Raw genomic sequence first — 23,836 nt, forward strand, 5'->3', positions numbered from 1 at the left:
CAGCAGGGGGCAGCGATGCGATGGTTGGTTCAGGTTTTCCCAGGAGACACAATGCATTGCTACAGTTGTCCTTCGTTCATTGTAAAACGCTAATTGCCTGTGTTTTGTTTAGTTTTGGCAGCTGTATAACGCGGTTACACTCTTTGGGCTGTCCAGACACGAGGAATGCAAAGAATGGCAGGTAGTGTATGATTGATGGTTACAAGGACTTCACATGATTCATATTAAAGTATGTGTTGCGCACGTCACATGCAAACATGAACCCGACACTGTGACTCGCTGCAAATACAGTCACAGATCCTTTTATCAAAGGTGGAGCTGGAGAGAGAACCCCGAGGGGCCCGCCCTCCAGGTAAGCAAGGTGTGGCCCGCCCTCCAGGTGAGCAAGGTGTGGCCTGACCTCGAGTGCAAACAATCCAGGAGGAATGTTTGCTGGAGTTGTATGTCTGTTAAAACTTAAACATTAAAAGCCGGTGTGTTAAAGTGTAGCCCTACTTAATCGTTCCAAATGAGTCTCTTCTATAGGTTCTTTTTATCAGTCTTCGTTAAAACCTCTCCTCTTGGAGACCTACTGATTGTCAGTTACATTTTGGAGACTTATTGGTCACTGCAGTGATATGTTCTGCTTTTTATCTCCGTATTGGATGTAGCTTCCCCCCTTCGTTATCAGGGAACGCAATACATATGTTGTGATATTTGAGGTTGGGCTTTTGTAGACAAACTTTAATAGCTGTTAAACTTAAAATGACAGCCTCTGTCTGCTGGGCGATGTGCGAACATCCCCAGCAGACAGAATGACGCGATTGGGGGCTTAACTTAAAAAAAATAAAATTCAAGTGTGAGTTTGTGATTGGCTGGCGCGGTGCACGTGACGCGGCTGGCGCTTGAAATTACAACTTCAGTTGAAGGCTTGAGTTGCAGTCGCGACAACGCTGCACTGCGCCGACGGAGGTTGTTTTCTGTTTGAAAACTCCCACAGAACACAGCGAAAGAGTGGCGCGCGTGCGTGCGCAATCACACCACGTTCTGTGTGAGCGAGACCTAAAGCAGCGGGGTAATTCCCTTGTCGGACGTATTTGTGACATTCGTACTTCGTGGGGATAGTGACAAAAGTGCGGGGCAGTTGTGGAGCACTTTAGCAAACCTTTAAATACACGTGCACATATGGAATAAGTGTGTGGGATTTGCAGTACGGTTCTGAAAATAAAGCAGTGACTGAATATTCACATCTTGTGCACTCCCTCATTTCTTTAGGTGTTGGTGCTGGCCCTCACATTTTTCCTGCTCTTCCTGGGAAACTTTCTGACGACATTAAAAGTGGTCCACACGAAACTTCTAAAAAACAAGCTGAAGAAACCGTGAGCCGGAATAATACCGGACTTTTTATATCGCTGAGCTTTTCCACTCGTCCTGGGAAATAAAAGCCCCCTGGGAAATACAGAAGTGCCCTACTGTCCGTACCAATACAAAACTATTTAAACATGAACTATTGTGCGGTATTGGTGAATCACCGGAGTCCTGGCTGGCTCCGTATTTCTCTCTGGGAGAGAGATTACATACCAAACATTTTCCGCCTTTCCTGCATTGTTTTAAATAGCCGTTTGCAGCAGTTACACAATACACGTTTTCTGACTATACTTGGGTAAAACTACAATCTTTTACGACTCCCTTCTGTTGATTCTTTTATTTGTTGTTGATTTTTCTACCCATGCATATTGCATCGTTCTTATCTGACTAACGAAATGTATGTATAAAAAACAAAAAACACAAAAAGGACGTGGAAAGGGAGTTTGCCTTTAACTATACCTAGTTTTTGTTTGGTTAATTTATGTTTACAGAGGATTTCAGTAGATACGCACTACTCTGAGGTATGTTGTATGTCTGGAGAGAATAAAAAATAAACGCAACAAAAACACTACGTATGTTTATAACCTTCTTACAGGACACAGGCTTTATTTTTTAACCCTTTGGCGGTCGGTACGTTGCTGACCTCTTGCAATGAAAAGGTTCGTCATGTCAGACGCGGCTCTAAATATTGTTACACAAGAAGTCGGCACCTCCCATTTTAAAAGAAAAAATGACAATAAGAATGTGACATTGTGCCTTGTGTGTGTTTCAACTGATCTCTCAACCCTTCAGCATTAAGTGGGTTACATGGCATATGCTTTCATGCCACAATATGGGGAATACCTGTACAAATGTGTATTCTTAAATTTCAAATCCTTTCACAAACACACATACTGTGCAGGTCAATATTTGACTCTTCCTAACCTGTATAAAATTACTTTTGCAGTTTACAAGAAAGTTAGTGTAATTACTAGGGACATGCAAGTTTGCACCACACCTTGTTATGATACTGCTCAACCCAATAGCTCGTTGATCCTGACTCATAGGTTTCCTGCAGAAGGTACTGTGGTATGTGCTCAAGAGAAGGGTTGCGACCAGGATCTATTCTATGTGAAAGAATCACATTTTCTTTAGTCTGCTATGGCAGCAAGAAATGGCTGGGGTACGACAACAATTCTTGATGAGGATAGGAAGGAAGGATGGTCTCTCCTCTGGTCAGTTATTCTTGTCCTACTTTAGATGGGGAAAAGTTGTCCCAACATTGTACCTATGTTTTCTATTTTTTTGAACCATGGGCTGCTCTCATGCACTGCTCCTAAAGCATATTCCATGTCCTCCCCTCTCCGGTGCCTGGCCGCCATCCTGTGAGACACGTCGTCCCATAACGTGCGAAGACTACTTCAAACAGAGGTCTCGATATACCAAGGTTGGGTGATTTTGGGGAGAGGGTGTTTTTTGTTTCTGACACCTGGTCTCAGGTGCGCGCATGATCCAGCGCTACGTGTGGGTATCGCCGATTTCCGCTGCGTCCTCATACTCCTACTGTAGTTCCCGAAGTGACAACCTGGGAGGGACATTTTTGGCGTGTAGCAGCAGGCGGCACTTTTGGCAGAGGTAGAACGGAGGAGATGGAATGCCTATTTCAGGCTCGGCTCCCTCTATAGGTACAATGTCCATCACAGGCTGCAGGAGATTTCAAATCTGCTAAGCCTCTCCACCCAAAGAAGACTCTCAAATCCAAGTACTGTGATGTCAAACACCCTGCTGCTTACCCCAAAAAGCTATGCAATGATTGCATTCAAAAGTTAAGAGCAAAGCTGGTTATAGTGGAGCAACCAGAAACCTATACAAAAAGGGAAAACGATGGTGGCTTCAGTATTGAACATTTTTACCATGGGTGCAAGTCACAGTAGAGGAGGTCGGCACTACCAGAGCATGGAGATCAAAAGCCTTGTCCAACTCCGATAAAACTACACATCAATATACTTGAGATCTGAGCTATTTTCTATGCAATTCTGTGTCTTGACAAGTTAATAGGCTATTCATTAAGCATCTGCTCTGACATCACAGCTTTTGCCTATATCAATTAGCAAGGAAGAAAGCAAAGCATGAGAGAGCTCTAAAAGAAGTCTACCAATATTTTGATCTGGACAGAGAAATCTGTTCCCAAGCTGTCGGCAGCTTACATTTCTAGGAACAAAAACATGGAAGCGGACAATTCTGTCGTTCCCTCCCCCCCGAGAATGGGAACTGTACCCTTCAATTTTCAAGAAGGTAATGCAGAGATGACAATCGATCTGATGGCATCGGCAACAAACAAAGCCAGTAGCATACTGCTCAAGATGACAGGATCCAAGGACAACCTTCTGGAATTCCCTTTCTTGTTACTCGAGCAAGAAGGACCAGGTGGATGTTCTATTTGTATCTCCATATTTGGCCAAAGCAACCGTGGTTTGCGGAGCTAGTGAGATTCCCCCCACCTCCCTTTCCATTACATTTTTTTTATTTGGAGACACTAGTGAGCTTAATGGGCACCTTGGCAGATTCCTCAGTGTGACAATGAGGGAGTACCCAGGCCATTAATAAAGGTATTTGGCCCGGCTGGGTGCCCCTGAGCCATATTTGGTAATTGTGATTGTCAGCTCTTCAACCCAATCATGGCATGTAACTGCATTTGTAATAAAGGTGTATGTGCATTTTTACTGTTCCAGGAGTGCCAACCAGCGGAGATATGCAGGGCCTGACCTTTCAGGGGTGATTTTACAGTCAAATGTTTGGGTAGAAGGGGGCCAGTTTTGCGGGTTACCTTGAAACATGTACTCAGGAATCCCCCCTGAGGAACACAGACCACCGGATAAACAAATCTCCCTGCTTCAGCACAGACCAGAACAGTAAGACTGGGCAGGGAATTGAATTATATTCAAAGGTCCCTGGTATATGCCCCCCCCCAAAAAAACAGAACCTTTGCTCAAAGGATCCAGGTATTTTGGTGTTAGAAGCGCTGGTCTCCCATGACACACAGTCACCAACAATGCTGAGGCAGGAGCCAGTATGCCAGCCGATTCCTGCAATTCCCGACATGGAGGTTGAAAGGTCTTTAAAGCAGCAATCCAAGCTGACTTTTTTTTTTTACATTTTATTTTTTTCTCCCTTTAATATGTGCATTATTAATACAATCCACACACTAAGTAATTAGCTAAGTTGCCGATCGATCCGTTTTCTTGTAATCAATCAGCGAAGATTTGACTCGGGGGTTCACTAAATGGCTGTCAGTGCAGCAGAAGAGGACCAGAGATGCAAAGTTCTGTGGGGAAGATCATGTGACCAGGCAGTCACAGGATACAATTGGTGCACTTGCTAGAGAGAGCAGGGGTCAACAGGGTGTGCCAGAGCCTGTTTCGGAAGAGGGTGTGACTTTGTAAATGGTTGCTATAGAAACTAAACAGGCTCTTTACATCATACATTAAAAATGTCAGTTTGAGAAAATACATGTAGCATTTTTTTTTATATACTGGACAGAAATAATTAAAAAAATAAATGTAGGATTTTGCTTGGTCTGTAGCTTAAGCACCTTTACAATTGACAGCTCATATAATAAATGCTAATGCAATCCAGGAAATCAGTTAGCTCAAAGATTTACAAAGTATGGATTTATTTTTGATGGTGTTATTTGTACCACTATAGGATCGCTCGATTCATTTTTAACAAAGTAGTCTCTTACGCCAATTACTTTAACATGTAAAGTCAGGGAATTGCAAGCGTGGCCAGATAATAGCACTTTATTTACAGGCTGACCAAGATAAAATAGTTATGAGGACGGTGTCTCCCTTTTAGGTGTAAAGTCCAGGTTCCATCTGAATCAAAATATTACATTGCCTTTAATCTGCCCGAATCCAGCTAATCACCTGGAGGGGACATCACAACGCTGTGGGTCTAAAACTACAACTTGGGGAATTGGGACCATGGCACTCCCCCTGCCCCCCCCCTCCTCCTCCCCCCCCCCCCAAAAAGTAGGCACTGCTGCTTTGGCAAATCTTTATAAAAAGTGACAAGTCGTTTCCAGAGCACAAGAGGAAAGCAAGGGAGAAGAGAGAGCTGGTTAATAACAGGCGGTACAGAAGGCTAAACACATTTAAACGTGATCATGAGTAGTAAACAGCCCGACCTCACCCACTTTATTTATCCAAGTGCAACATCTTAACCACTCTCGCATCAAACAGCATTTCGGATCAAATACATTTAAAAAGGGACGCGCTTTTCCCAGAACCTATTAACACCTTTTACTGCCTGGGGAGCATTGTAATAAATGTCTGTCTCCAGCATCGTGTGCTCTCTACGGCAGCAAATATCCAGGCTCTGTCCTCTGGGTATCAGGAACCTTCAGAACAGTGGTTCAGTACAGATCTGCATTAGAGAGACACACACACAAGCAGCCAGATGTTCTCAGGTGTTGTTCTCAGGTGTTACACCGCTGTAAAGATTTTGTCATGTATTCTAGAAAACATACATTGTACTGGATATGTAATAAACACAACGTAACAAAGCGGGAAGTAATTACACATCTTACCAGGAGATCAATGGTGTTCTGGCAAAGAGTGGATTTAAGTGACTGGGAAATCAGGTTTTCAGGATAATCGGGGAGAGAGGTGGCTATCCTGAAAACCTGACCAGGGCGGGAGGGCTTTATAAGGGCGATAGCGTTACAGTATCGGTCAGAAGATTTTAATTGCATACAAGACATTGCTTGAAATCATCTAACCGAAATGCTACTCAGACAAGTTATCGAGCTTCCACCAATGTACAAGATTAAATAAATGTGCAAATTAGCTAAATACATATTCAGCCCGGTGCTTACAGTACTGGATTTAACTTCCTAAAAATTTAAATGACATTTTGCTCTTGCAGGTCCAAACTGTGCTACATCCAATGTTATATATACAGAGATTATCTAAGGCAGCGTGGTGGCTAAACCCAGTCCTCAAGGGCCACCAACAGGCCAGGTTTTAGCGATATCTGTGCTTCAGCACAGGTGACAGTCATGACTGCACCACCTGTGCTGAAACAAGGATATCCCAAATACCTGGCCTGTTGGTGGCCCCTGAGGACTGGAGTTGGCCGGTCTTGATCTAGCATCTCTTATTAACCCCCCGATTGTCCCATATTAATAGCCGGCTCACTATTTTGTACTATTGGATGCGCTGGTATTTACATGTCACAATTGTAATTTGTTCATACATTGTTATTTGGACTTTCAAAAATAAACCTGGCATGGAGGGGTTTAACCAGTGTCCCTCGCTCAGGTACCACAACGCTGGCAGTGCGTTTGGCAAGCGTCATTAGTTATTTCTTTATCTTAAAAAACGGTTGAATTCGACTCAACAGCGATAAAATATAAAAAAAAAACAGAAGATATCCGCACTACATTAAAAATGATGTATTTACAATAAAACAGTCCAGGTCGCTCAAACAAACAGCACCGAGATATCCCAGACTGTGCAAGTGCGCTCAGCGCTTATTAAACAGTTGGCAGCAAGCAGTGCCGAGCGCCTCAGAGAACCACACACTGCTTGTATTTCTTCTTCCTCAGCTTCTGTTCTTTTTTCATTCCATTCAGTGCAATTACTGTGGCTTCCCTGAAAACGTCCTCTACATTCTCCCGAAACTTGGCCGAGCACTCCAAGTATTCCTCCGCACGTATGCTGTGACCTGTAGCTTCTCCCTGTAAGCAAACCATAGCAGGTGGTTATTACACACAGGGCGGGTGCAATAAGCTGCAGGAGAGGCCAGCAGCACATCGCTGAGAAGGGGCACCTCCTGCACATATTTACATTACTTCCAATGGTTTCACAAGACTGGACTCTGCGAGTTTGGAACCGGGTTTTAATAGAGCTCCTGGTATTTCTGTACAACGAGCATAATCTGAGACAGATGCAGGAGACATAATATTCTCTATACATCCCTCATCCCTCTTATTTGTACCGTGTTTAAAGCAGGGGGTCTTCAGAGATGAACCACGTTTATTTCAGCTGCGGGGAACCCCCTGCTCCCCAATATACCCTGCCTCGGCGCAGAAAGTGTCGTTAAAAGGTTTCACGGGCCAATAGGAAGCAGTGACATCACTTGCGCATTCCCCGCGGGGATCCTTAAACAGATGGATATACCGGCAGCCCCTTCAGATGTAAATATCTCAGGGAGTCGCTGGAGGAAAGACACTTTCTTTTTACGGCAACACGCCTTTGAATGTCTATAGTTTTAGAATACGGGTCACTATTTTACGAAAGGATCAATTAACCAACACAATATGAAGCCGTTTTTTTTAAATTTTTATTGCTAATCTGATGCTTCTTTCAGGAGATAGAAGCATTTGAAATATCAAGTGCCTGGGAGGTTAAAATGGAGCTTTCCCCAGGGCCCAGCGCAGTGTAAAGGTAACCATGGTAACGTCAGGCGCTAGAGATGAAGGAAGTCATGTTTAACACCAGGATATTATTTCCCGTATAGGACTGTTTCAGGAGGCAAGATACTAACATCATAGGAGCTAAACTCAGAGAGGCTTCTGGGGGAGATTGTAAAGAGAAATATCTCGAGAGCACATTCACGTTTTTAACCCAGACCACTCATACTCTGAAGCAGGAGTGGCCAACTCCAGTCCTCAGGGGCCACCAACAGGTCAGGTTTTACAGTTATCCCTGCTGCAGCACAGGCGGTGCCGTCGATTGAGTCACCTGTGCTGAAGCAGAGATATCCATAAAACCTGACCTGTTCTTGAGGACTGAGCTGCCCCCCCCCCCGCTGTAAACCCAGCTCCAGGAAGATGAGACGTTTGCAGAGCGATGATTTCGCACCTGGTAATAAGTGATTGGGTCTTGCTGGGAAGACTTCAGTTTACGCAGCCGTTCTTTGTCCTTCCGTAGGTCTGTTTTGCAGCCAATAAGTACTATGGGGACCCCCCGACAAAAGTGATTCACTTCCGGATACCACTAATAGGGGGTAAAGAAACAAGCAAGGCAAGAAACAAATAAAAACGCCTGGGTCCAGAACAGAGTTATTAGACACAAACATTAACAAACGATGTACTTATTGCCAGGGCTGGAAGAACCCCCTAACCCAGGACAGGTGGAAATGTAGGCCAGATAAGTGATTGGACCTCAAACTTTAAGGCACGTGTGCTCAACTCCAAAACCCTCAAGCCCTTCCTGACCCCCCCCCCTCCCCCCCACAGGTCAGGTTTTCAGGATATCCCAGCTTCAGCACAGGTGGTTCAGAGGCTGTATCCCATGCGATTTATTGAAGGCACGCAGTCTGCATAACGAAGTTGTTAATATATATACCCGACGCTTAAAATCTCTCTCAAAACGCGAGTGAGATAATCGACACTTACTTTTAAAATCAGCAGAACGATATGCAAACATTGTTGCAGTATATTTTGCCGTTTTGTCTATTTCACACATTTATGTAATGAGGTTCTGATATTGCTCTTTCAGCACTTTATTAGAATTACTACATTGTAGGGCTGGACACGATTGTAGATTAGTGTGTGTTTGAGGATTTGGGGTCCTTTTTCTCCTGGCACTTAAATTTAATCTGATATATTTACATTAAGAAAAAAATATAGACGTGAGTGCTGTTCTAAGACTATAGTGACAAGATAAAGCGATCATGTTTAGGCTCACTAACCCTTCACTGCAAAATTGCCACCAATACATAGTTTGTGTAATAGCCACAATTCCCACGTTCTGAGGTTATAAAACGGTTAGGAAGTATAAAAAATTAACAAAGTGGAATGTTTACCTTTATTAACACATTATCAAAGCTGGCAGGGTTTGTAACATCGTAGCAAATTAAAACCAAATTCACGTCTTGGTATGACAGAGGGCGCAGGCGGTCATAATCTTCCTGTCCTGCAACGGAAACCAGACACATGCGTTATAAAGTAGACTGTACTACCGACTTATAAAAAGGAGGCGTTCCGTGGGTTTTAATGCTTCCTCCCCCCTTAGAAAACCATTTTGTTTCTCTGGCGATAAACATGATCACCGCTCCCAGCGTGGACATGCGCGCACAAACAGAACATTACATGCAATCTGTTTGCCGACTTTACGCATCACCTAGTTTCCCCGACTTCTGTTCGCCGCATTACAACGTGTACACAGTTACAAAATGACATTTCATAGCCACGGGTAAGATTACTGCAGGGGGGGGGGGAAGAGAAGGAAATCTGGTAAATCATTAGACGTTAAATACATGTTGTTTAGGATAAATTGACCGAGTCTGTTCCTTCTTCCAAGGCAACTGCACATGTAACATTTCAGTGTCCTCCAGTAATAAAAGGGTTAAAACTGCCACAACGAGGAAGAAAGGGTTTAGCAATATTAGTCATGGAGGTGCATTCTGCAACCCTTTCTTGCTTCAGAGACCTAGAGGAATTTTAAGCACCACTTTTCCCTAAACACTCAGTGAAGTGAAACATCCAATGTGTCCCTATCGGACAGGCTTGACATACACATCCATCCAGCAACACAAGTTAAAGGCGTAGTCCCCTATACAATGGCATTGTCTGCATTCCTGCAGGCCCCTCCTCAACATTCTCGGACTTTCCTACATAGCAGAAATCCTCTGGATATCCCCACTGCCTGGGATAGAACAAAATGGCGGATAGAATGAGATGAAGCTGTAATTCCTGTCGGTAGGCGGTCACTGCCCTCACTTCGGAGTAACAGTAGTGGAGGTTTTCTGGACAGCAAATATTAAAGTTTCCCTAGTACAGAAGCAATCATTAATACGGAAATAGCGGTGGGCAGTACCTGCAACAGACCATTTGTTCATTCATTGTGTTTCATGCAGATTTCAGCCAGCATTGTATCCTATGACAGTGCATGTTACATCTTTGCTGGACTATGGAAAGGAATTACAGTAAATGTACACAGCATTATTAAGCAGATGTTGCATAAAGACTAGCCCACTGTTTTCAATCCTCAAAAAGGGGTGCGCAAAGTTTTCTTCCTGCGCCCCCCTACCTTGTCTCCCCCTACTCACAACCGCCTAACCCCCCGCCCCCCCCATACATCGCTCTGGCGTCAAGCGTCCCCACGGCATCATTTGACGCTGGATTGCCATGACGACGTGTCACTGGAAAGTAAGGTAAGGGAGTTTTACAGAGGCCTCACGCGATCCACGGCATTCAATTTAAATGCCTCCTGGGAAGCATGGGGCCTCCAAGAGCAGCGCCCCACCCCCCAGAAAATCTTGTGCCCCCCTGCTCTAAAACATACTCATACCTATCTTTTGTATAATAGAACTGTATTATTTAGAGTAAAGATGTATATTTACAACGCAGCGATATCAGACATGAAGGTAAACAAAGATATCCCTGCCATCTTCTGGCTAGTTGGAAATCTTCCAACCTCATTCCTTAGTCAAACAAGTCTTCTTCCATCTCAAACTCAGTCCTGAAGGGCCTCCAACAGGCCAGCTTTTATGATGTCCCTGCTTCAGCACGATTGAGCAGCCTGTGCTGTAGCAGGCCGGTTGGTGGCTCTTAGTTTGCAATCCCCTGATCTAAACCCTCCCGCTATAATGCGTTGCAGGCCTCTCTGGCAGTGGAAGGGGGTTAGGATTCATTTCAACCTCTGCACATATCCCGGTGCTGAAATTAGACTGTAGGCTCTTTAGGTAAGGAGTCGTCTCCCTGTGCCATTGGATCCTGTTCTGTACTATGCACTTTGGAAGCGCAACGCAATCATTACTAAAGCAAATATGCCTGGATCGTTATCTGCGTATTGCTGCATCTGCCCAACCATTTCATAGAACGGATAACATCAAGTGATTGCAGGGAGCCCCTTACTCATCCGGGATGTGCCCCATGGACAACCGAATTCCCCTGTGCACCGTTTTATGGCATAGTTTGGATTGGAGGGTCCATAAAAACGTACGGTTTCAGTACCACCGGCGTGTTCTGTGATAGAGCACGGATGTGTGGAATGCCAAGCACACTGTGACAGCTACAATTTATTACCAAACGGTGCACTTAGGCACAATAATCCAACAAGAATACGAGAATAATGGCACTATGCCAACTACTATATAGAGGAAAGGGACAAGGGAGTCATTATTCCAGCCGGCTTCAAAGTAGGCAAGAGAGTGAGGTATTAGCAGCAGGGAGGGAGAGATAGTGATGTCCCTTTATAGATCATTGGTAAGGCCTCATCCAGTGTGTATTGTCTCCAGGACAACATCAGTTGGAGATTGTGCCAAGGGGACTACAAAAATGGCGGACGGTCTACAGCAAAAACGTTAAAAAAAAAAAGACTAAAGGACTTTCATATGTTCAACTTGGGAGGAGGTGTAATCAAAGTACAGGGGGAAGCATATTACAGAGGAACAGAAGTGCAGTTGGAAGACTTCCTGTTCTGAAGCAGGAAGGTGGCAGGCGCAGGGGAAATATGAGAAAGAACTTCAACAGAAAGTGGAACTGCAGCTTGAAGATAGAATGTTACTATGTAATAATAATACCAGGACTGAAGAGAACCGACACGGCCTAAACCAAACACCACCCACTGCGGGCCCAGATCCACAGGAGCAGATCACCATGACATAGCCAAAGTAACAACTAGGGAAATTAAGGTATGTCCTTTCCAACCAGGCCTTACAGAACAGAATAAACTACAACTGCCTGTAAATGCATACAAGGTGTATAATACAATCATATGCACGGTTATGCCTACAGTATGTTACAATATCTAGTGAGGGGGGGGGGGAGGGAGGGCAACTCCAGACCTCAAGGGCAACCAACTGGTCAGGTTTTGGGGATATACCTGCTTCAGCATAGGTGAGCCACCTGCGCTGAAGCATGGATATCCTTAGAACCTGACCTGTTGGTTGCCCTCGAGGACTAGAGAGTTGGCCAACTCCCGATCTAGTTCCTTGTAGTTCTAAAGAGAGTAGCTTTAAGCCCTTTGCCCCCAGACCCCACTAGCCACAGAGGGGTTGGTTAAGTGTTGGGCTGCAGCATCATGTACCATGCAGGGTGGATTGTGCAAACGCCTTCCGGCTTGCGCTCTCATGCTGACCGTAAACTTCCTGCCCTGCTGTCAAAAGTATACATTTTTACCAGCAGAACACGGGTTTCTTTGCAATGCTGGCGCTGGCTACTCCCACCTTGACACCATTAGTCATGTCAAACCAACTCCAAAGTTGGCTCTGCTTGTATAATAGGTCTGTGCCAAAACCCTCATTATTAAAGCTGCAGTTTACATGTCAGCTCTCGCCTTGCAAATAAATATGCTGCAATGTAAAACAATACCAAGTATAACAATACACCAACCGCCTAAACATTTCCAACCCTTTTTGCATCATCCTAAAAACAGTGTTGCGGACCCACATGGCCCACCCTCCAAATCCCCGGCACAAACATTGAACCCCTTTGCTACCATTTGATCTATTACAGGGGTGGCCAGTCCCCAAGGGCCACCGACAAGTCAGATTTTCAGCATATCCCTGCTTCAGCACAGGTGGCTCAGTCTTCGACTGCACCGCCTGTGCTGAAGCAGGGACATCCTGACCTGTTGGTGACCCTTGAGGACTGGCGTTGGCCACCCCTGGTCTAGTATCAGCAAGTTGTGTCCATATGGATCCTTATACACAATATTTCTAGTTGACACGCCGCCTCGCATAAACGTGTTATTCCGTGTCTGTGTAATTTGGCATTTTCCCTGGCTGGAACCCCTCTTCCGTGGAGGAGCGCGACTGTTAGCGAGCTCACAGTCTCTTCTCACATTTCAGTTCAATACACTTTCCCGGGTTGTTTGTAGAAGTGTCTCTTATTCCAAGATAGATATATATCTATATAGATAGATAGATATATTTTTCTGTTCCTCTTCAAACCAAGTCCAATTCAACACTTTTAAGCCTATTGCCCATTGGTGGGCAACAAGCAACCCTTGTAAGCTTTACTTCCGGACCCCCAACATCTGGCCGCCCCAGCAGCCCCCACTCTCCCCAGTGCAGAGCGCGTACAGATGTTACTGGTGCGTATCGTAGCCTCTCATCGCTCACTCATACTGTAACCGTGCTAATCACAGTTCCCTGTAGAAGAGGAGCGGGGCAGGATTATCCAGCGTGCCGGCATTAAGCCGCTGACCCGAGGGGAAGGAAACCGCCAACGTCCCTTTCGCCTGTGCGTGTGTATAATATGCGTCCTTTTGCCTACCACTGATCTAGCCTGTGCCACATGGCAAAACTGTCCATTGAAAAGCAGGACAATGCACTGGAACAGACCTTTGGAAATGACAACTAATCTCAGCTTATATTTTCTACCTCTGCAAATTAAAACCAAACATTTGTTTTATACATACAATTTGTCTAAATCGAACATCAAGTGTTAAAAATGGCATTAAACAGACGTCCTTCGCTGTCCCACACGTCTAACCGTGTGAACTTTCCACATTTACACATTCAAACACGCCCATACAATCTGGATCTCCAAAATCCTAAAAGAAAACAGCCTTTATTTTAGAATTTCATTAGGTTTAACTGTACTTTGCTGAATTTAATGCGGTGCTCAACTCCAGTCCTTAAAAAAAAGGTACGACTTATTGGGGAACAGGGGGCTGTCTATTTGGGAAAACGGACATTGTCCGCATCAAATCATGTTACATTCTTCGATCAACAACTTCCTTTCCCTGAAATGGACTCTTTTCGCCAAGCGATGCATTGCTGGCCCGTCTTGCGGTGAAAGGGTTAAGATTCTCAGGTGCGATAATATTTTTGGACTGGATGTTATACTTAGAACTTTGTAAAAATCGAGTTAAACAGCTCGCTTGAGGTTGGGAGAGGCTTGGCACCCATCCAACAGAAGGTTCCAACAGGGCTATTTAAAGACACCATAAATACTGTATATTCATACATACGAATAACCAGGTCAAAAGTGGTTGGTGACGCAGGTTAAAAAAAAACTAAAAAAAAAAGTGCCAAGGTGTCATTCATGGGCAGTTTCACACCGAGCAGCTGAGATCAGTCACGCCAAGTGGAACGCTGCCAGACTTTGTAACGGGGGATCTGACAAGGGTACTATTGTAGAGACCGGCAAAGAGAAAGCCAGGTAACAATTTTCTGCGCCAGAAAACTTTTCAAAGTCACGGTACTTTTCCAAGCCAGGGGCCAAGGTAGGAATAGGGTACAATTAACCCTTTCACTGGCAGACGCAAAATAGTTATAGACCGCAGCACATGTTTTACAGCGCCGAGCGCAAATCTTTAACCCAGAGATTTGGAATAGGAGGCAAGACGCCAGCACAATACCTACCCCCACACGTTTCGGAGCAATGCCGGCATCGGAGCATACAGTTAATATTACACTGCTATCAGGCAGAAAAATGCGGCACGTTAGAGATATTTATCACCATCGGAAAGACGCTATACAGGAGGGATCCTTCACCTGGCGACCGGCGGGTAAAACGCAACTCGCGACTGGCCTTGATGTGGCCCTGGGACGCGGCTGCCCAACTAGGATGAAATTGGCAGCAGCAAAGTGAGGTTTCTTACACTAAAACCCACTTGTAAGTTAAGGTCGTGTAAATATATATATATGGTACAGATGTTATGCAGGATTGAAAAATATTGAAATATAATGGTCATGTTTTTAAATGTATCTAAAATGCTATTATAAGCTGGCGGCCCGTCTACTCCTACATCATTTCTGATCCGACCCCTTTGGAGAACAAGTTGAAAAGCCCTACAACAGAGTTATCTGGGATTCCCAGTTACCCTATTATATTGTCTTATTCATGCCAGTATACACAGTGTCTGAATTACGTATCTGGTTATTTACATCTCCAGCTGAACCAACCGTATATTACAAAGCCTGTGTAACAAGGTTAAAATCCTGATATATTTGGGATTCATTATGATCCATAAATGTAACAATCCCGTTTATAATTTTAGTCGCCTACACCTTTCCATAACATACTGACCTCTAGGAATACAAAGTGCTATAAACTTTATTATAAGCAAGATTAGAATTTAAGCCATTTGACGGATGGGATCTCCTTAGCATTAGTTTTTTTGTCCTGTAGCAGCTACTCACATTGCTCAGTGACACCACTGCAGGCATCATGCATCTAGGACAGTGATTCCCAACCAGGGTAGATTTTTCGAAATACTTGAAGGGTTCCTCCAAACAAAAAAAAGGTTGGAAATCACTGATCTAGGAACAGGTTATTCCACTTCTAAATAAATAAAAATATATATATTAAAAAAAAGTTGTTTGGAAGCTCCTATTTTCACGCAGAAGTCAACCCTAGAAAACACACACACACACACACACACACACACACACACACACACACACACACACACACACACACACACACACACACACACACACACACACACACACACTGGACCAATGCTATACATTAAGGGCCATATTTACAAAGAAGTGCTGTTCACTAAAGGACACCTGGCTACATTGGGTCATGAAAATCCATATATACTATGCAGTGTTGTGATACTCCATAAGATACCCCCTGGCTGGAAGCCATACCAGCCCCTTCACTCAAATGGCCCATATTTACAAAGCTGCACCAGAAAGTGTCTTATGAAATAGCTCCACTTAGTAAACATGGCCCTAATGTTCTCATCCTCTCCGTAAAATTAATGTATGTTTCCCAATTGACTATCCTCCTAACATTTGACTACATCTCACACTACATTTTAACTCTGACACTGCCAGATAGCAGTGGCCCCACTATGCTCTTAACTTGTCCTACCGCCCCTAATAACCGCAGTGCGCATGGAAAGGGCGCAGTAACTTCTCCACGCCTTGTCCTGCTTTCCCATCTCCCAACATAAATGCAGGCAGATGCTCCCAGTGTTACAGCAGTATGCCATGTGTATTACACTGATTGCATACTTATACTGCAGTTGACCAAGTAAAAAGTTAAGGCTAGAAGAGAATACAAATATTTATAAAAACTATAGCCATCTTCAAAGGCTAGTTAAAAAAAATAAAATTAAAATAAAGTGTCCCCCCTTTTACCTGCCGTGTCGTACAAATGCAGGACAATCTCTTTGCTTCCGATCACGATGGTGTTTGTATATTTCTCAAACACTGAAGGTGCATATTGCTGTAAAACAAAAACAAAAAGTTTAATAAAATCGGGTCAGAAAGATTACACGTTATACATCTGTAATAGTCATTGGGCGAGCTTCAAGTCTAAATGTTTGATTGTGCTTTGCCCACATTCCCCAAGCACCAGCCTTCTCATCACCCGAGGCTGTCCACCCAGATCAGGTTTGGAAATTGGGGAAAGTAGGTGTCTACGATATCTAGCTGGTTACCACTCATGTTAACCATTGCCTCGCATAACCCCTCCGTCAGCAAAAGGTTTAAGATGATGGGATGCTCTACAAAGAATTCAGCCTCTGTGGATGAGCACTGAACAGGCGCCAATGTTATTTGGCAAGGAGCCGAAACACAGGGACTGCCACTTTAAAGGTCAGTGCCTAAAACACAGAGCAGCTCCCTCTACAATGTGTGCATTGCCAAGTGCCCAGTGGGGAACAACCTATAAATATATGTCTGACTTGACAACCTGCTTATTACTTTCTGCACTGGGAATGGCTTAGCTACTGAGATTTCAAGTATTTCCACAATTACTGGCAGAGGCGTGGGAACCCGAGAGCAGAAGTTGCCTACAGAAGATCATCTCTTTCGTACACGCGGCGCTGCAAACCGACCGTGTCACAAGAGCGATGTTCTGTGGTTCAGACACCTACAATCACAGGAAGTCCTTACGGTTTCTGATCATTGAGAGATGAGATGAAATGTCACAGCAATGAGATGCAGATGGTTCAGCAGCCACAAAAACAGCTGTTTTTGGAGGGACCAGCCGCCAGCATCACACTACAACAGGCAGCAACCACCCTCAAACTGATGAGACCCAAAAGGTTGAAACAGCTGTCTGTGAGCAGGTTTGCTGTCCATGCACTTATGTTGCCGGGACTTTGCTGTAAAAGCAGACGCTTAAAGGCATCCACCCTATAGTGGATAAGCAAAAAAGTGCTCATTTGTATGTCATTACCCAGAAGCCCTTGCTGCAGTGGTAGCACTGTATATTGTATAATGATGGGGTAAGATGTGAATATGCTCGTCATAAGCATTTACACAGTATCTTTACTGTACGTTGGAAGACGTTAGTCACTTTTTTTATCCACCATAAAAGCTACTAAGCGCCCTGCTTAATCAGGACAGGGTTTTCCCAGGCTTGTTTAAATCCCTGAAACTAGGTTCTCTTTCAAAGTAAACCTGCCTCCCCTCCCCCATCTCCAGTGTATTGCTGGCCTCTAAACCTGCCCGGGTTAAGCCTTCCAGAAACAGTAGCTTTACCCATGCAGCGCCTTCACTTCACCAAATTTACACTGTTCCGTTACAGCGATCAATATATCGGACCGACAAGTTGGTCAACTTTGAAGACACAAAGCCGTGCACGGCAACTAAATATCAGCCAACGAAAAAGGAGCAATGACAGTACGATAGGGAGAGGCTGCTGCGTGGACTTTTCTTCCATTATTATTGGAATGTTCTATTTCCCGTCTGATAAACTCAAGTCAAAGGCTGCCCCTCCAAACAGACCCCAATCCCAAAGGACATGTCCACGCTCTGCACATGTTGGCCACTTGAGGCTACATTTTAAGAAGGTGGACCAGCGAGAGGCTGGAAGTTTCCAGTTACCCAGAACCATGAAATTCTCCTCCCCCTCAAACCTGTCATGCAACTTTGCATGTGGTTTCTAGGCACACGGCACTCATGTTATCAGTGTCCACATTAAAGCGTGCTTCCTGATTTTGAAATGTACCAGGGTGACTGAGATACTGCATATATTTCCATGCCTGCAGTGGACTAAACCTCTCTCTTTTTAAAAGAAATGATGTAGTCATAATGAAGACTAAATTAGTTCCATTCTTAGACTGTTTACGTTTCAATGTAAAGTAAAACATTCTGTGTTTAAATCATCACTACTATAATGGAACCTATAGTGCACCTTTTTTTTTTTTTAAAGGTTTAGAATGTAATTTTTTTAAATATGAATATATACTAATAAACTGAATTGCTTGCTCATCTGCAGAACGCGTAGGAACACAATACTGCATGAATCATCTTTTCGAATTGTGCTTTCGGTGTGATATTCATATTTTAAAAACGCCTCACTAACAGAAAATTATATTTCCGATTAAACAAAAAAATAATAATACACCTATAGCACAGAGAAATAAAATGAAGCGATACAGCGCTAAATAAAACTCTGTTTCTCTGCCTCTTTCCATGTGGGATTGTCGCTACACTGGAAATGTGTTTATCATTTATTTCTATTCCACAGGAATATATTACATATGGTATCTCACAGACTACACTATTTTTAATTACACTATGCAAATCCTTTGGGGATGTTTTTGGACATGTGCCTAGGAAGAAAAAAAAAAAGAAGAAGCAGATAAACTGCAATGCTATCCAAACGCGTAATATTTCCCTGGGTGCTAGGCCGTGCCTTGCACTTAAATGCCCTGCCTAGTTTAACCCCTTAAAGCACGGCAAAGTCATTATTTAACATCTCTTATGACCAATTATGTAAATCTATTGAATTTACACGAGACAAATATTAATGCCGATTTCATCTTATTTCCCTGTAACTATTTACTGAAATCAAAATTGGAGGAGAAAAACAACAAACAAAAAACATACATTTTGGGAAAACGATGGGTTTCCGGCAAATTAGAGCAGTCAGATTTCCTCAATTTTGGGCACAGAAACTGGGAACTAACTTGATTAACAGGCTGCTTTAATTAGGTCTCTTCAACTCTGTTACGTGTGGCAAACCCCCTGATTAAAGCTGCAAGGGGTGTAGTGGTTAAGGTGCACCAAGTTATGCTATAACCAGTTGTTTTTTTTAGGTGATACAGGCGTTAAAGTAACAAGTGCATTCAGTTATACGCGGTATACAGAACCAACCAGCATCTTGGGTTATGTTGGAGTTGAAGCAAGTGGTGCACCAAGTTATGTGGGGTAACTAACCAGCCTCTGAGGGTATATAGGGGTTAAACAAACCGGTGCATTAATGTATTCACTGTACATACTAACTGTAGGGGTTACATTAACAGGTGCACCAAGTTTTGCAGGGTCACTAACCCGTGTCTTAACTTATGCAGGAGTTAAATTACCAGGCATCCGGTAACACACAACTAACCAGTCCCTAGTTATGTAGAGGTTAAAGAACCCGGTACATTAAGTCATACACTGCGCATGGTAACTAACCAGTCCTGTAGGTGAAGGGTTTAAGGTAACAGGTGCATAAAGTTGTGAAGGGTCACTAACCAGTCTCTTAAAGTATGCAGGGGTTAAACTACCAAACATCCGGGTATGTATAAAGTTACTAGCCGATCCATTTAGTTATGCAGCAGCTAACTAGCCAGCGGAGCAGCAGCTAACTAGCAGCAGCAGCTAACTAGCACGAGCAGCGCAGCAGCTTACTAGCCAGCGGAGCAGCAGCTAACTAGCACGAGCAGCGCAGCAGACTCCTCGGTTCCCCGCCCGGCTGCTCACCTCAGGGAAGGAGCCCTTGGCATACACCATGAGCAGGGAGGTCTTCCCGCAGCCTCCGTCTCCCACAATGACTATCTTCACCTCCTGGCCCCGAGGCTCCATGCTCCGGCCGTTGGGCTGCGACATGTTGGGGGGGGGAAGCCCCGCACGGTCCGTGTCCCTCTCTCTCTCCCCTTCCCAGGTCAGCCCATGCTACTCTCCCCTCTCCTCACCGGCTCCCGCGCACACACAGGCAGCGCGAGACCTGTCCACCTGCCGCGCGCGGACACAGGCAGCGCGAGACCACACACAAACACACACACTGCACTCATCCTCCCCTGCACCCTGCGAGAGCTCCGCGCACTGGCCCAGCCCGCCGCGGTGATTGGCTGAGCAGGGCTTCTTTCGTCACGTGTGCCTGGGCGCCCCGCCCCCTTCCCTGAGCACTGATAACACGTGTCTGAGACTGTTTTATGTATTACAGTATATTTACTGCACATATGTTATAGTGTATTTAAATAGTATCTACTGTAATATACACATACACATGTATTATATTTACTGCACATATGTTATAGTGTATTTAAATAGTAGAATTACAAATGGTGGTTGGGGGAGTGGGGGAATAAGCTCTTGCTACTGTCCTGAGAATGGTGCCAGGGGTTAACGAAACTGAATGACACAAAATACTTGCATGAGCAAGCAGAAGAACCCCTTTAAAACCAGCACTCATAAAGTGAAAAAGTGTATTTAAGTAACTAAACCTTTAATGAATACTAATGGGCAACAGTGAACACAAAACTCTTAAAAAAACAAATTAAACAGCTAACTCCCAGTCCTTAAACCAAGGCTGGTCTACATTTGAGTCTAGGGAATAGTAGTTACCTGGCAAAAGCAGAATGGATGTTTAGCTAATGCCGCAGTGTGGTATATAGCTGTAGAAATAATTATATGTCTATCACGGACAGACCGGACCGGACATATAAATTCGTACCTACACTGACTGAATTGATTCAAAGAGTATGTTCGTGCCAATGCATTAAAGTGCTTAATGTATATGAATCAAGTATTTTGTGGTATTTAAATAGTATATACGGTATTATGTATTATACACATACACATGTATTATATTTACTGCACATGTTATATGGTGTATTTAAATATTATATACTGTATTATACACATACACATGTATTATATTTACTGCACATATGTTATATGTATACCTTGTTCATTTATGTAACTGTACTTGTAACCATGTATTATTTGTTTTTCTCTGTGCCCAGGACATACTTGAAAACGAGAGGTAACTCTCAATGTATTACTTCCTGGTAAAATATTTTATAAATAAAATAAATAATAAATATGGTGTATTTAAATATTATATACTGTATTATACACACATTTTTATTATTGTAAATGTTTTTACATCTCTGTAAATGAGTATGTAGGAAAGCTTGTCTTATAATATCAATTGTTATTCCAAATAAAAATAGTTATCAGCTAATGCTGAAGCACCTCAGTTACTCTGCCCTATAGCAACTGGACTATCCTGGCTATTTCTATATCATTTATACTTGTCTCGAAATATATTTGTAAACACATACATATTATAATGCAACTGTAACTATAAATGTCTTTAGAGGAGTGATACAGTCATAAAAAAAACATGCGCGAACATGGCGTGATGCACTATATATATATATATATATATATATATAAATAAATAATTCTTTCATGAGTGATACATGTTTATTGTAAAATAAGATGCATATAAATACTTCAGGAGTGACACTGACACACACACATTTTGTTTTTACTTCTCTTGAGATCAGGGTGCTTGCAGAGCAGCTGGGATCACCATCCAGCAGCGAAATTCATGAATGTACGGATCCTTTAGGCTGCGTCCCCGCTAGCGCTGAGCTCGCTGAATGGGCGGCGCTTGGCGAGGTGACTTGCATATATATATATATATATATATATATATGCAAGTCTCCATGCGCGCGTATGCGCGGGCACACGCGCTCACTGGCGCTCGGATAAACACATTTTTTTAAACTTCCTAGAGCGCTCAGCTTCCCCCCGCGAGCGCTTCCGAAAATTTAAAGGACATCCGGCGCTCATGCTTGGAGAGCTCTCCAAGCATGAGCATGCTCAGCGCCAACGGGGACAAAGCCTTGGGCTGCGTCCAGGGTTGCAGCAGCCGTGCGGAGGCGCGCTGAGGCAAAGCGGGTGCTTTCCCTGGCCTTGGTTCGGGCGCCGTCCGGGGGCGGGCCAGTGTCGTCACGGAGCTGGTTCGCCCTCATTGGGCGAACCGCTCACATGACCGGCCCTGTGCTCCCATGAGCGCTTGAAACTAAAAATTTGCTAAGACCTACGCTTCAGCCCATCTCCCTCACTCACTGCCACCCTGTCGTCTCCCTCACTCACTGCCACCGTGCCTGTCTCACTCACTGCCACCCTGCCCATCTCCCTCACTGCCACCCTGCCCGTCTCTCTCACTTACTGCCACCCTGCCCATCCCCCTCACTCACTGCCAACCTGCCCGTCTCTCTCTCACTACCACCCTGCCCATCTCCCTCACTCACTGCCACCCTGCCCGTCTCTCTCACTGCCACCCATCTCATCTCCTTCACTCACTGCCACCCATCCTGTCTCCCTCACTCACTGCCACCTAGCCTGTCTCCCTCACTCACTGCCACCCTGCCCATCTCACTCACTGCCACCCTGCCCGTCTACCTCACTCACTACCACCCTGCCTGTCTCCCTCTGCCACCCTGCCCGTCTCCCTCACTGCCACCCTGCTCGTCTCCATCACTCACTGCCACCCTGCCCGTCTCCTTCACTCACTGCCACCCTGCCCGTCTCCCTCACTCACTGCCACCGTGCCCGTCTCCCTCACTCACTGCCACCCTGCCCGTCCCCCACTGCCACCCTGCCCGTCCCCCACTGCCACCCTGCCCGTCCCTCACTGCCACCCTGCCCGTCCCCGTCACTCACTGCCACCCTGCCCGTCCCCCACTGCCACCCTGCCCGTCTCCCTCACTCACTGCCACCCTGCCCGTCTCCCTCACTCAATGCCACCCTGCCAGTCTCCCTCACTCACTGCCACCCTGCCCATCTCCCTCACTCACTGCCACCCCACCCGTCTCCCTCACTCACTGCCACTCCGCTCGTCTCTCCCACTGCCACCCTGCCTGTCTCCCTCACTCACTGCCACCCCGCTCCTACCTCACTGCCAACGTGCCTGTCTCCCTCACTCACTGCCACCCTGCCCGTCTCCCTCACTCACTGCCACCCTGCCCGTCTCCCTCACTCACTGCCACTCCGCCCGTCTCCCTCACTCACTGCCACCCTGCCAGTCTCCCTTACTGCCACCCTGCCCGTCTCCCTCACTCACTGCCACTCCGCCCGTCTCCCACTGTCACCCTGCCTCTCCCACTGCCACAGTGCCTGTCTCCCTCACTCACTGCGACTCCTCCTGTCTCTTACTGCCACCCCTCCCCTCTCCCACTGCCACCCCTCCCCTCTCCCTCACTGCCACCCCTCCCCTCTCCCTCACTGCCACCCCTCCCCTCTCTGCCACCCCTCCCCTCTCCCTCACTGCCACCCCACCCCTCTCCCTCACTGCCACCGTCTCTCTCCCACTGCCACTTCGCCTTTCTCCCTCAGTCACTGCCACCCCGTCCCTCCCTTATTGCCACCCTGCCCCTCTCCCTCAGTCACTGCCACCCTGCCCCTCCCTCAGTCGCTGCCACCCTGCCCGTCTCCCTCACTCACTGCCACCCTGCCCGTCTCCCTCACTCACTGTCACCCTGCCTCTCCCACACTCACTGCGACTCCTCCTGTCTCTCTTACTGCCACCCCTCCCCTCTCTCTCACTGCCACCCCACCCCTCTCCCTTACTGCCACC

The 23,836-nt window shown here is 45.3% G+C and overlaps 1 protein-coding gene and 1 long non-coding RNA gene across 2 annotated transcripts; one reads left to right on the forward strand and one right to left on the reverse strand.

Annotated features, from left to right (window-relative positions):
* Positions 1–6: 6 nt before the first annotated feature.
* LOC142486035 (uncharacterized) lies at positions 7–1,936 on the forward strand. Its single transcript, XR_012798769.1, has 2 exons — positions 7–181; positions 1,255–1,936. It is a non-coding gene; the product is annotated as an uncharacterized LOC142486035 (long non-coding RNA).
* A 3,432-nt stretch (positions 1,937–5,368) lies between these two features.
* On the reverse strand, positions 5,369–20,276 carry RHOF (ras homolog family member F, filopodia associated). Its single transcript, XM_075584693.1, has 5 exons — positions 19,945–20,276; positions 16,384–16,471; positions 9,139–9,248; positions 8,193–8,327; positions 5,369–7,066 (listed from the first exon to the last, which is right to left on the reverse strand). Exons 1-5 carry the CDS (start codon positions 20,068–20,070, stop codon positions 6,896–6,898), a joined length of 630 nt encoding a protein of 209 aa, XP_075440808.1. The 5' UTR covers positions 20,071–20,276; the 3' UTR covers positions 5,369–6,895.
* Positions 20,277–23,836: the final 3,560 nt, after the last annotated feature.

Source organism: Ascaphus truei, unplaced genomic scaffold, assembly GCF_040206685.1.
Source record: "Ascaphus truei isolate aAscTru1 unplaced genomic scaffold, aAscTru1.hap1 HAP1_SCAFFOLD_717, whole genome shotgun sequence".
Taxonomy (NCBI): Eukaryota; Metazoa; Chordata; class Amphibia; order Anura; family Ascaphidae; genus Ascaphus; species Ascaphus truei.